General features: G+C 37.6%; 1 protein-coding gene across 3 annotated transcripts in view; it reads left to right on the top strand.

The window, feature by feature from the left end:
- ZMAT4 (zinc finger matrin-type 4) overlaps positions 1-13337 on the top strand; it is a 373556-nt gene extending 360219 nt beyond the window's left edge. The window contains exons 8-10 of one of the 3 annotated variants that reach the window (XR_005650852.1): positions 9228-9810; positions 10748-10862; positions 11550-13332. Coding sequence is in view for 1 of the 3 variants with exons in the window: in XM_039853598.1 (XP_039709532.1) it covers positions 9228-9264 (37 nt within the window). In the remaining 2 variants the exon portion in view is untranslated. Of the gene's footprint in view, positions 1-9227; positions 11468-11549 lie in introns of those variants that run through there. The other 2 variants (XR_005650851.1, XM_039853598.1) reach the window with 2 other exon arrangements.
- The last annotated feature ends 1722 nt before the right edge of the window (positions 13338-15059 follow it).

The following is a 15059-nucleotide window of genomic DNA, read 5'->3' as shown; positions in this document are numbered from 1 at the left end:
ACCTAAAAGGCTTTGGATCTTTTAGAATTTCTACTTTTAGAAAAGATTTTTATTTTCATACTCCATACTCACCGTGTATTATAAAGATTCAAAGCAGCATAAAAGCTATGTAAAATTCAGTGAGATAGTTAAGATAAAAAGTGGCATTAGTGAAAATAGAGAAAAAATGAGAAAGCAAGCCCAATATGAAAATATTATGGCAAAAGTACCCATAATTTAAAAATGTTGTTTTACTAATTAAACTCTGAGTTTCTTGGTGCCCAAGCAAAAAGATAAGAGCATAGGAAAGCACACAATATATAAGTGTTTTTTTTTTTTTAATGTTGAAGATTTTCTTTACTCTTGAGTTTTGATTATCTATCTTGCATGGATTTTTAGATTACTTATTTTTGAATGTTGGAGACACTGGACACTGTAGCTAAATTACATAGTTTCAGCACTATTATTTCTATGGTATATACTGTAGCAGGTTAAATTGAATAAACAAGTCCAGCAATTTCCATGACCATTTTCATATGCTGCTATATGGCAAATGTGTTTCTGGAGGAATGGTATATAGAGAAAAAGTGTTTTAAGCCCCATGAGTCAACAAAGCGTAGTGATGTAGAGATAGAGCAATGTCTCTGAATCCAGATGGATGAGGCCGAAATCCCAGCTTCTCCACCTAATACATGTGTGATTTTTGGAAAGTTGCTTAACCTCTTTATGCCTCAGTTTCCTTTTATAATCAAATAAAAATAATAGCTAACTCATGGGGTTTTGATGATTAAACTACTTAATATATATAAATGTTAGAACAATATGAGCTTTCTAGGAAAAATCAAAGTGGTGTTAACTAAAGAATGATATATTCCATCATATTTACTTTGGAATCATATCCAGAATGCAAAAAATTAGAAACAAGTTTTAAAAAATGTTACCTTACTTGTCAAAATGAATAATAGTTCTCTTTAATCTTTGCACATCAAAAAAATAGTTAAATTCTAGATAACAAATATGTAGATGGTTATTGTACATTATTTTAAGATTTGTTCTTTTAGTTTTCTTTCTGTAAATCCATTAGTTCTGGATATTTATACGGTTCATTTTGTGAACAAAAAGAAGTTAGATGGTTAAAAGTGTGGAAAGGAATTTCTATTAGGACAGTAGCAATTTAGCTGGCACATTTAGAAGCATGACCTTTTCGTTCCTTGCTCTGAATTCAGAAGACAAAAAGTTTCAAAGTACCAAGCCCTTTATAGAAACAGGGTAACTTTGGGAATAGCTTTCCAGTATATCCCGGAAGAGCCTTTTCTCTGCCCCTGGATTTCTCTGTCAAAGACTAGTTTCTGATTAGGGTGTGATTGAGGCTGTGTGACCAGAAGATTCAGGCCACCCTACCACTGAGACATATGGATCAAGTGGGGTCAAGAACCTCCATAAATTTAAGTCACATCTGGGTAAAAATATAAACAATTCAGTCTTTTCTCTGTGTCCCACAGGCCAGTGCAGAGTTTCTTAGAGCAATTTAAAAAATACACATGCCTAGGCCATACCCCCGAGATAGTGACTAAGTTGAACTGGGTTACAATTTTTATAGAGCCCCATGGGATTCTGATATGTCCCCCAGATGGAAGATGGTTACTTTAAAAATACAGAGTTTCCACATTCAGTTCTATAAATGCAGGTGGCCACAGGGGAAGTTTAGCATGCAGAGGTTTTATAGGTATCATTCAGAATACTAGCTGGATATATGCTTCCCTTTAAGATTTAAATACAGGGGTTTCAAGTCCCCAGTCCAAATCCCGCAGAAAGACCAGTGTCTACTGTGATTCCTTCTCATTTGGGGATATTATATTTGCTTGATGACTTTTGGCCCTAAACTCCAGTTTCTGGTGAAATCACACCTTTTATGGCTCATTTCTTTGCCATTTGCATGCTTACCTTGTTTCATCCTACATCAAGCTATATGTGCAGTTAAGTTTCTATCCTTAATTTTCATGGAAGCCATTCACAGATTGTCGCTTACTTTTCAGTTTTGTAGAAGGTGGAATGGGGTTATGTTGCAGGAAGCCAAATAGGTTCTGATATTAAACATCCCTGATCTTGAGAAGTGGGAGCCTTCAGTGCCTTCCTGGACTCCACTAGAGTGATTTCCGTGTTACTCGACCTTCTGTTCTCTGTCTTCCTGACTCTTGATTTACCATTCGTTTTTTGAATTAATTTTATTAGTTTATTTCACATAAACCAAACTTTATTCATTTAAAATGTACAATTCGATGAGTTTTGACAATTGCATACACAGTAAAACCCTTGCCATAATCAAAGTGAAGAATACTTACATTACCCACAAAAGTTTCCTCCTGCTTTTTTACATTCTAACCTATCTCTGTCCCCAGTTACATGCAATTCCTACATGCAAGTGACTTCTGATCATTATAGATTAGTTTGGATTTTCTAGAATTTTATTAAATCTTGTAAAAATAGAATTGCATTCACTATTTTGTGTTCCTCTTTTGTGCCTGGCTTCTTTCATTCAGAAAAATGATTTTGAGATTCATCCACATGCATTCCTTTTTATTAATGAATTTTTTACTAATAGTATCCCATCGTATGGATGCCCCACACTTTGCCTCCCATTCACCTGCCAATGAACATTTGGATTCTTTCTAGTTTGGGACTACTGTAAATAAAGCTGCTGAAACTTTTGTGCATAAGCTTTTATGTGGACTGATGTTTTTATTTATCTTAGGTAAATACCTCAGAGTGGAATGGCTGAGTCATATGACTGGTTTACGTTTTTCTTAAGAAACTGCCAAAGTGGTTGCACATTTTACAATACCGTTAGCAGTGTATTAAAGATGCAGTTGTACTATATCTTTGCCAAGTTTGTCTTGTTTGTTTGTTTTAGGAATCCAATGTGTAAGTAGTGGAATGGTGTTTTATTTTTCAATTTTAAAATTTCCTTTTGATTCTCTTGTATGTTTTCTATCTCTTTACCAAGAGTCCCTGTTTTACGTTCATTAAAAGTGTACTTTCCTTTACCTCATTGGACATGTATGTAATAGTGGTTTAAAAATACTTATCTAATAATTTCATCGTATGAGACTTCATAGGATTGGCATCTGTTCCACGTCTTTTCTGTTGAGAATAAATGCCATTTCCTTAGTTCTTTGTAGATTGAGTAATTTTGCAGTATACTGAATATTATGTTATTTTATGGCAACTTTTGATTCTGTTATTTTTTCTTGAAGGTTGTTGATATTTTGTTTTAGAGAACAATTACTTTGGTTAGATTCTGATTTAACCCCTTTCTCATCTGTAGTGAGCACTGCTCAGAGCTCAGATTACATTTCTTAGCCTTGGGTGAAAGCCACTTTGAGTCTGCTCATATGTGTATTTGTCAGAGGTCAGCCAGAAACTCAGCAGTTTATTTACTGTATTTGGGGCTCTCCTTTGTGGCTTTCTCATTTTCAGGATTCCCTCTTCACTTTTTTTGTGGCTAGGGTTGACTCACGTTTTTCCCTTTGTTTGTCGGGGTAGAAAGACAGTTGCATTTTGTCTCCCTTTCAAAATCTCTCTGCTTTTGTTCATTTTCCAGTGCTTTCAGGTAGTTGTTTTTTTGTACTTTGTGCAATGTTCATAGTTATTTGTGGGGTGGATTAGTCTATTAGGGGCTTATGCTTTTATACCACAAGCACAACTCTCTCATTTTATGATAAGAAGATAACTATCTCTTCAGGCTTTTTTTTTTTTTTTTTGGTCTTATTCAAACCCATTTTTTCAAGGTCTTACCTTCCACCCTCAAGTGACAAATTTGGGTGCCAGCTGTTAAAATAGATAATATTCTAATTCAAGATTTCAAGATATGAGCATAGATAAGTGAGCTTGAGGCAATAAACACAAGAAAGACTGAGCATGAAACATTATAAAACATTCTATGCTTCCGCAGCCTATGATAGACAGGGGGGGAAAAAAAGGAGACCAAGAGAGAACAAACAGTAAGTGAGGTCCAGAGAATAAAATTAGCAATAACTTTAACTAAATCAGAGAAGCAGCCAAAAGTACAAAGCAGTTATTCTCTAACTGAGGCAGAGAAAGCCACTGGATACCAAATGATGACCGGATACCAAATAATTGCAGTAAGGATCTGCCATCTATGACAGGTCAGCGGCAGATGACAGATAATGACACAAAGAAGTGGAAGTAGAACTGAAACTTAGAGTCATTTGCAGTAATATAACTATTTCCAACTCCCTAACAAGGAAAGATTGGAAATTCAAACAAGAATGACATTATTTTAGCACGGCGTGGATTAGTCGAAGTATTGAGTTTTAGCACGGCGTGGATTAGTCGAAGTATTGAGTAAATTTGTACAGTTGGTAATACGGTCACCTATCAGTGGTTTGTGTTTGTCTCTTCTCGAAGTCTTAGAGGAATAATCCTATTCCTGTTGGGTTGGAGTAAAAAGTCTCTGTCACTCTCATGCTGTGCATTCAGACATGTTTCATGCCAGGAGGCTCGGAGGGCGCTAGTACACAAATGGCTCCTGAAGGGATGGTAGAGAGAAACCTGAGGGACTTTCATGGGAGAATAAGATTTCTTTCTGAAAAATTAAATTATTTAAAATGGAATGTTTTCTGGGCCAATCTGGTTATTACTCTTTAATAATGTTAAAAAAATATATATATATGTGTGTGTATATATACATATATATAGTCCTTCTCTTAGACTCCCCAGGGTCATTGAACCACAGGTTATCTGCTTTCTTTTCTTAATGCTCAGTCCCTAGAATCTATACAACTGCACGCACCACTGTCATGCTAAAGATAACATTTTCAATCTCGTATCTTCCTCTAACCTGAACACCATCTACTTTCTTGTTCTTGGTCAAATTGCTTGAAAGAATAATTTACCTTTTTTGTCTTGACTTCTTTGTCTCCCAGTCACTCTTGGTTCATTTAAAAATATTATAAATACTTAAAATATTCAAAAATATATGTAATGTACATGTGAACTATGAATGTTAATATCTGTGAAGCTTTCTTCCATCCTGAGAAGCAGAGTGTTAGCAACACCATTGGAGACTCTTGCATATCCGTCCACGATGGCATCCCTCTCCTGCCCACCTCGGGGTTCCACTGTGTTCACATTCGTGCTCGTCATTCTCTTTCTATTCACTGATGTTTGACCCACATAGAATTTGTTGATTTTTTTTTGCATATTTTAACTTTGCATAATTTATATCATGTATTTTCCAACACTTGCATTTTCTCTCAAATTTTTTTGGTAAGAGTTATCTGTTTTATTGCAAGTGGCTGTAGTATTTATTTCCATTGTTCTCCAATATTCCATTGCAGGGCTATAGTTAATTTATTTATCCATTCTCTTTTTGAATGACATTTGAAATTCCTCCAGGTTTCATCTTTATTTTTATTTTTGTCTTTACTCCGCATGTTTTTCCTGAGAGACTTTATCAGTTTTGTAACTTTTACATATATTTCTAAATTTTAATTTCCCTCATCTTCAGATTCAAACATTCTAATTCTTTTGGGCATTTCCATTTCTGTATCTCACAAGCGTCTAAAGCTCACAAAACCTGATTCTTCCCTAATCCTTAATCTGCCTCTGACTGATTGCAAAATTCTACAAAATATTCTGGACTCCATTTCCTTCTTGATATCTTATAACTATCCAAGTTTGGTATTTTACAGTTTCTCACTTGGACTTTTGATATACCCACTAGTGAGTTTCTCGGCCCTCACACTTGCCCTCTCAGTCACATCATTGATACAGCCACCAGAGCGATTTCTCTAAAACACAATTTGACCACATCATTTCCTAATTGTAAATATTCCCTGGCACTGAGTCACCTACACTGTGAAATCCAAGCTTCTACCATGGTATCCGGGCACTTTACAGATCCCTCACGCTGGCCTTCTCCCCTATTTACACTTTACATACCACAGAACCAAAGATACTCGGTTCTTCAAATATACTATGTGATTTTTTTTTTTCTTCTTTACGCCTTACATATGTAGTTCTCTCTGCATGGAATACTCTCCGTGTCTTTCTTTGACCAATTACTACCTATATATCCATCCAGATTCGGCTCATGTGTCACCTTCTCAATTGCACCTGTTCCTACTTCTCTCATAGACCTTAATACATTGTGCTGAGAATGCTAGTTTATCTTCTATATTCTCTTCCAAAATATGAACTAGCAGATAGAATTTCTTTTATTCATGTTTATATACTCAACATTTAGTATTGTGCATATAGCTCCTAATATTTTCTCAGAAGATTAAAATAGGACAGTTGACCCGAAATAGAGAGTCAAGATATTTCATCAGACCCTGTCACAGTGGCCTGAAAGAAATACCCCTGAGGCCACCAATCTTCTCTCCTTCAATTTTTAAGCGAGTTTCTGATGTATAATTAGTTTTTCTTAGTACTTAGAATACACAACATATGGCCTCTGTGAAGGAATACATACTGTTGTAGATTGAGTAAGTTAGTGTCAGTTCATACAACACTTAGTGTTCCTAGTTATTATTGTTAAATAACAAATGACCCCAAACTTAATGCTGTAAAACAACAACTATTTTATTGTGCTCATGAGAGGCACAGAAATTCAGATCTGCACAGAGGGAACGAATGTCTTGTCTCTGCTCAGTGTTGTCTTAGTCCTTCACTCAAGCGCCTTAAACAGTTGGGGGCAAGAATAGACAGGGGCCTTTTTCGCTCACCTATATGCCAGTCTAGTACCTAGGCTGGCATCACTTGGAGTCTTGAAATACCTACATATGGCATCTCCAAGTGTCTCGAGCTTCTCACAGAATAGTCGCCGGCTTCTGAGAGGGAGCCTCCCCAAAAGAATCAGGTGGAAGCAGCATGTCCTTTTGTGACTTTCCCACAAGCTCATTTCTGTCCTATTTGCTTGGTCGAAGCAATCATAACTTCACAAGTTTGATCCTCTGAGTACTAATAAAGTATGGTGTCTGGACATCTGAGATTAGTGTCTAGGCTCATATACAGAAGCTCTGAATGAGTGCCTAGCTGGCACCATTGGTTGGCAGACTCCACCTGGGAGGAATGATTGATTTCTTATTGACCTGGCCTACCTGGAGACACAGAGTTATTGTGCATTCATGAAAAGAAAACGTTTCACAATTTCAAGGTGCTGGGATTTATTTGTTTCAGGGGTATCCATAACCTTAAAGATTGCTAATCTGGAAATAAACATGACCTTCTGTGATATATCTGAAGGCCTCTTGTGGAGAATAAAACTGTGACAATATTTCTCTCGTGTTCCCAAACGGAAACTTTCCATGATCTCATTCTTTTTTCTCTCCTTTTGTTATCAGTTAAGTTTCTTCAGGTCTTAGAGAATCAACATATTACCCAAGGGGAACAAGATATTTTCCATAAATGCAGGCTTTACCCTAGTGTCAAAACACACCATATTTTGGGATCCATCCCCTTACTCAGTTCACACTGGGGTTTAGCAGCCATGATTTCCTGGACCTTGTGAGCCCAGCCCCTGCTCCTGCATCCTCACATGCCCTAGGCCTTGCCATTTCACTCTGCACACTGGTTCCCTTTCACTGTCACCACTGCTCCTTCCTTTCCACAGGGGTAAGCGCTTGCTGCTTTCTCACCCCAGGGCTGGCTTCCTTCTGGACAGAGCTATGTGTATAGTCCCAATCTATGTGAAGATGGGCTACATGCAGCTCTTCTTAAAAGCCAGACCATTTTGCCATGTCGGGAAAATTTCAGGGTGTGCTTCACAATTTCTTCGATACATAGGCGTCTCTCTGAGCTGCACAGTGGTTTCTGAGCTCCTCTTCTTGGTGGCTCCTTTGCTCTCAAAGTCGTACCTGTTACTTACCATTCAACCTCAGGGCTGGGCCTCTGAAAAGGCCACCATGAAAAAGCCCACTCTTAGACTGGTTCCTTAGTTCTCAATATTCTTCTTTTCCCAGTGATGTGCTTAATGGTTTCCCCACCTGCTTCTTTGAGAAAACAATTAAATAAACGCAAGGAAGCAGTTAACAATTACAGGGACATGAAAGAACAGGAGAAGAAGAAATGGTTCAGTCCTAAAACAGAAGTTCTAATGCACCAGGAAGACAGGCATCGTAGGCTCCAGGATGTATGAGCTATTTTGTTATGGGAAGTTTGGGTTTGTTTTGATTCTATTTTGTTTTTTTTCCTATTGGCTTCTATCTTCATAGATATTGTTCTACTTCAGAGTATGGGTACCGGTTGAACTATTTTGCTTGAAGGGAGGAAGAGATGACTGCAAATCTGGTTAGCAATTCTTATGCACCAAAGTTAACAGCTTTGTCCCATGGCAGTTGGTGCCTGTTGCCAGGGTTGGCTGGGCCTGTGGTGTAGTGACTACAGGACTCCTGGCCCCCTGCTTCATTTTCCAAATGAGATCATCCCGCAGGCAGCAAAGCTGCTGCCTTTTGTCAGGCTCTCTCATTGCATCCCTTACATGTAAGTGGGCTGCAGCTCCACCATATGGGCTGCTAATAGTGCAGCTGCCCCAGCAGAGCAGCACACCCAGGGCTGAGGAAAATGGGTGTGCTGAACAAATGGTCCCTGTCTTGGGAAGAGCAGCGCACTGTTTGTCTGAGAAGTTTCCTGGGGCTTAAATACATATTGATGGAAGCCAAGCAGGATGTCTGAGAAATCCTACCTGCTGCAAGCCCGAACATACCTGTTCAGAACCTAAAGTGTCAAATATTCCATGCCACCTTCCTTGGGGATTAAGTGCTTTGGCTGTTTAGTGGGGTACGTACAGATGTGAACTCTGAAACAAGACTGGGTTGGAATGCCCCCTGCCACTTCATAACAGCATGAACTAGGGCAAGTTAATGAACTTTTCTGAGCCTCAGTTTTCTTGTTTATAAATTGTGAATGCTAATACCTATCCAGAGTGTCGTTATCAGCCCTTAGAGCATTGTTATATTACTTGAGAAAATACATGTAAAGCACTTTGCATGATGCCTGCTAAAAAGAGCATGGACTTTGCGGCCAGACAAACCTGGGTAATAATCCTGCTTCTGCCACCTATGGGCAGTATAACCTTGCTAAAGACCTAACCTCTTAGAGCCTCAGTTTATTCATCTGTACAATGGTTGTTATTCAAATTAAACGACAATTTATGACCATAGGAAGGCATTGAGCACACTTTAGAGTCATAAATGTGCTGGTTTCTCGATTCTTTGTCTGCACAGCTTGCTCTCACTCATCTGGTGCCTGTGTAGGAAGTGATGCCCCCACAGCCATCAAGGCCAACAAAGACTTGCCTGTTCAGGACCCTGCTGAGGATTCCATGCCTCCAGTTCACAGTTACAGCCAAGAATGGATTTTCTGCCTGAGGTGGCAAGAAGAAAAGGTGCATTAATGTGGAGCCTTCGAACTACACAGTCACAAAGACCGATAACTATCCCTAAAAGGCACAGCCCCGAATTATATGTGTGATAAGTCGCAGACCGCCACAATGAGCTCAAGAGAAAATGTATGAAAATCGCTTCCCTCTGTTTACAAATATGGAGCCTAGGCTATAAAGTATAGAATAGCAAATAAACTATTCCTGAAGGGAAGAGGCATTTGACAAGGAAGAAAAAGACAGAATAAAAGGAAAAGAAAACAAAGGGAAATTCAACAAGGGCAACTAAAACAGAATGTTCCAAAAAGAGTTCAGCTCCATAGAGGCAGATGAATTAGCACAGTGACAAAGGGAGAATGACATGAAAGGCAAAGAAAAGGAATTGAGCCAAATGACATCTCTTTGTACTCTTCTAGCCTTTTACTGAGGTGAGTTGCTAAGCTAAGAAATGGAAAGAGACCACCCAGGCAGGGGCCCTGGTCTTTGAGTTCTTCATTCAGTGTGCTGCTGATAAGTCTGCTGGCTTCCCTGAGGGACCTGAATAGACTTGGTCAAAGAAAGCCTCAGATGTCCCAGATGTCTTTATGCCACTGATGTAGAAGGTTGAGTGTAAGAGAGACACAGGATAAATTCTGTGACTAAACCTCAACGTAGGGTGGCGGAGCTGGAACATGGTGCTTGAAGAGGGAGTCTGGGTAATGATGAAAAGCAGACACAGGAATTGCCTTAGGCATCCCAGGATGGTCCCAACCAAGGTCAAAACTCTGACTCTAGAGTCAAGATCAGAGCTTGGACGGCACAGGGCTGCTTGGAGACTTTCATTGCTGTTATTTACATCTGACGCTTGTGTATCCAAGAGTCAGCATCTGGGCAAACAGAGCTGCAGTAATTTTTCTTTTATTTTTCAGAAGGGAAAAGCAAGAATAGGCATTATTAGAATCATAGAGTATTGGAAATAAAAGAGATATTAGAGGTTATTTATGCTTACCAAAGGGATTTGCAATGGCTCACCATAAACAGAGAGACCCGTATATACTGAAGCTGTTAACACAGGCTGAAAAGGTGAAAGAGATAGAACAAAAGAAAGAGACAGAAACATAAACAAACCCAAACCTCAAACTCCTCTTTAAAATTTATAGCAACCAGAGCTTTAAGTTTCCTAACAAGCAAGAAAAAGAAATGAGCTTCAAGTTCACCTAATCCAGCTCCCTCATTTTATGGATTAAGAAATGAAGGTCTATATTATTTTTTTTAAAAGCTTTTCATCAATGAAATGTGTTTCTGTAGTTTCTGTGGCTAAGCATGGAATTATTTCCACTTTAATGTTTCTGATTGATTTTTTTTCAAATGGACTTTTTTGTGAAGCACTGCTGACCTCCCAGACACCACTTACACTTCAGAGCGGTTCAAAGTGCTGCATGAAAAGTTAACCTTCAAGGAGCTATAACAGTTCACACAACAAGAAAACAGTCCCTTTACTGTGAGTACCATTCTCCTGACATCTGCAAGCCACATAGTCTAGAAGCCCTCTCCACTTCCTTCAGTTGAATTACACCCCAAAGTCTTCGATCGTTTTATCTCTATTATCATTCTCACTACACTGTCCCAATTCTCCCCGCCTCCTCCGGTTCTTCACTTTTGCTCATAGTTGTTCGGCTTCGGGCAAAGTGAGAGGGGCCCCATAGGAACCCTGGCCTAATGTTGAGTATTTGCTGAAACTTACTCCAGAAGGTGGGCAGTCACTTTAGCAGGTCATCTGCCAAGTGAGTAATATGGATGAGAGAGCAGACTCCTCTCACCCAGTCCTTGGTGGAGCACCAGACAGCTTTTGAGAGGCAACAATTAGACCGAAGGAAGTCTGAAGCTTATGAGACAGGAGAGAAGAAATCCTGTTGTGAGGGAACCCATTCGTATCACTGAAGTGATGGGAATTGTGACCCTTGGCTGCCAGGCACTGTGAGGAACACTGTAGAGTAAAGTAAGAAGTTATCAAGGACTCTGCTTCCATGAGTCTCCCTACCCAAGACACAGTGTCTGATTTGCTTTGTCTCACCCGTTCTTGTTCCCACTGCAGGAAGCTGTTCTGTGTAGGTGAAAGCACCTTCACACAGGTACAATTTGGCAGCATCTCACCCCTATGCTGATTACCTCTTATTCTCCATTTCAGGGCTTCTCTGCTCTGCACCTTGCAGATGTGACCTGTGGAGTAAGACTTCGATTAAGGAGAAATAGGGGAAATTTATAACACTTCTTGGTAAATTGCCCTACACCAAGGACAGAACAACCAATCACATTTAACAATGACTGTTTCATCAATGTATTTTGGATTGTCTCTCTTTCCTTCTCTGCTTCATTCTCCTTACCCTTCTCTCTTCTTCCATAAAGTTCCCTAGTGAATTGAAAGCATAAAACCCTCTACTTCAGGCTCAGCTTCCTGGGAACTTGGGCATAAACCAGTACTCACCTTCTGGGCCATTCCTCCTGCTTTCAGTTAAACCGGATTAGGCTTTTCTGACCAGGCTACCTGAGAGAGAGTTAAATTATATGGCTTGTTAAATTTTTAATTTTGTCCACCTAGATTTTATTTGCTTTCTTTTAGAAAAGGAACGTTTATTTTCTACTGGTAATTATCTCTTCTCTACTCCTGGTTATGTAGATCCAATGAAGTTCATTCCAAGTCTAGCTTAAGGAGTAAACATGTTGTTTGGCTCCAGCCAATCAGAACATGTGTACCCTGCAACCAGTGTTTGGTCAAGGATGGTCACATGATCCAAATGAGCCAATGGGACACAATAAAAAGTTTTGCTAAAACTATTGATTAAAAGGCATATTTTCTTTTCCACTACACTCAAAGGCCTGAACTTAGAAAATGTGGTAAAAGAGCTGATGTAGCCATTTTGCAGGGGGAAAGCCATCTAATGATGGATCCAACATGGAGAATCTGGTGACATAATTTGACCACACTCTTCCCTCCAGTCCTCTCCAACAAGCTATGGTTGAAGTTCTAGACTTTTTATTTATTTGAGCAAACATATTCCCTTTTTACTTAAACTTTTTTTTTCTAGCTATTGTTCATTTACAACCTAAAGAATCTTGACTGAATATGAAATTTTTCCCACCTCAAATTCCTTATTTTTATAGTCTACCTTGATTGTCACCTATCAATTATTTTCTAAAATTTATTTTTATCAAACATCGAGGACATAAAAAGGATATTTATAAGATTTAAAGAATAGCTGTAAACAAAACTCCCAATTATTTGCCATCCAACCTAAGGAAGAAAATATGACTGTTTAAAGTTTTCTGTAACCTCTCCCAGATTCTAAATCTTTCTCTGTACCTCCAGAAGCAAACATTATCTTGAATTTTGTGTTATATCCCCTTGTTTTCTTTATAATTTTGTTATATGTTTGTATGGCTAAATAATTTATTATAGTTTTGCATAGTTTTTAACTTTATATAAACGCAATTATAATGTACATATTCATACTTGCTTTGCTATTTAAACTCAACATTATATTCTTAGATTCTCCAATAGTGTTGCATGTAGCTGTAATGCATTTTTTTGATGTTACATGCATATAGTACAACCTTTTCTTCTGTTGTAGACACTTCTATTTCTAGATTATTACAAACAATTCTGATATGAACATCCTTGCACATGTGTCCTTTTGCACACGTGCATCGGTTTCTTTAGCGTTTATACCTGAAAGAATCTGTCATAGCTCACCTGCAACTTATTATGTACATACAAATTGTTCTTTAGGGTGGTTTTACTAATGTACGCTTCCATAAACTCCGAATAAGTATATTTTTCTATAATTTCTCCAAAACTTGATATTATCAGACTTTACCATTTGCCAATAATGCTGGCTATGAAATTGTATCTCTTGAATGGTTTTGACTCACATTTTTATTCTGATCAATAATGTTGAGATCATAACTATGTCATAAAGATCTGATCAATGTTTCCTTTGAAAATAAAAATATATATGCTACATATTAATCTTCTTTTATTTTGAAGGGAGTACCTGACATATTTATTTAATCAGTTAATGAGAAAAAAACAAACAAAAAAAAATGGTGAGGATGTTCACTAGAAAATTGAAGAGAAAGAAGAATTTATAGTGGCTGATGCTTGGACGAGTTGGCTGATTTCTATATAAAACTAGGTAATATCATATAGAGCAATAAAATTCGAGTTTAGGGGATTAGTTCTATTTTACAGAAATCTTTTACAGCTCTACCAAACAATTATTTTTTTTGCATTCCTATAAGACAAGAATTATTTTCTTGATATAAATTTTTTATGTTATTCATCTATAACACTTACAGAATTAAACTACCTTCATCAATAGTAAATAACAAATCAAACAAAGGAAAATATTCCAAAAGGAAAAGTTGGCACAATTTTTCTGTAGTGAACCAATAGCAAATATTTTGGGCTTAGTGGACCACAGGTCTCTGGCGCAACTACCCTTCAGTATCTATCAAAGGAACCATAAAAGACATGTAAATAAATGAGCACGACTGTTCCCACTAAATTGTAATTGTTTACAGAAAAAAAGGTGGCTACAGTGTTTGATTTGTAGGCAAAGTCTATAAACTCTGACCTGAAGAATTAGATAATTCACAGGTGAGCTAGCCAAGAAACACTCAGAAATATACTGAAAGAACATCCCGTAGTCCTTTCTGTCTTTTTTTACACTGGCTGTTTTCTTAACAGTTTCCCCTTTGATCATAATCTCTAAAAATTATTCTTGATCACAAAAAAGCTGATCTCATGGTGTTTGGGCCTAATTCATTTACATAGTCACAGTAAAAAGTGTTAATTTACACTTATAAGCCACTACCTAATACTGTCAGTGAATCAAGAACTGTGTGGCGTTAAGCAATTATAAGGCCAGAAAATTAAAATGAGTCATTTCTACTATTTTAAAGCTGTTTTTCATTGCTCTTATTTTCTCTTTTAACTTGAGGCTAGAGAATCAAACCCAAGAAATTCATCTCTACCAGTTTTGCCTGCAATGTCTATAAAGATGAGTGAAATCACTTCCCCTTTAAGATATCTGGCTAGTCAGGAAATAACCTTCCTTTATACCTATGAGGATTGGAAGCTTTAAACCAGGGGTCAGAAAACTCTCCGTAAAGGGCCAGATTATAAATATTTTAGAGTTTGGGAGCGATAAGGTCTCTGTTGTAACTATTCAACTCTACTTTTGTAGCTCAAAAACACCATAGATGATATGTAAACAAATGTGTACTTGTGTTCTAATAAAACTTTATTACAAAAATTGTTGATGGGCTGAATTTGGCTTATGGGAAATAGTTTGCCAACCTCTGCTGTAAGCCACAGAACAGGTACTAGCCCAATTTTTTCATCAGATATCATAGAAGGTAAAGAAGAACAGACCAATATTCTAAGACAGGTTTTTCATTTTAACAGACAAGACTTAATTCTAGTTTTGTATCAGTATAATATTTGATACTAAAGGAATCATAGCTGTTTTAAAAAATCTTTTAAATAAACTTATTAAAAGTGAGTCACCTTTGGCAAAATGTTAACACATTTTATTGCTTCTTTTTCAGGCTTATTATTTGCACACACTATAATCTAAACTTAGCAAACAAAAATACATCTAATGACCCTGAATACTAAGTTATACCTCTCTGCAAT

This window comes from Pteropus medius, unplaced genomic scaffold (assembly GCF_902729225.1).
Source record: "Pteropus medius unplaced genomic scaffold, Ma_sr-lr_union100, whole genome shotgun sequence".
NCBI lineage: Eukaryota > Metazoa > Chordata > Mammalia > Chiroptera > Pteropodidae > Pteropus > Pteropus medius.
Note: the sequence above shows the minus strand (reverse complement) of the source record. Positions and strands in the feature narration are given on the sequence as shown.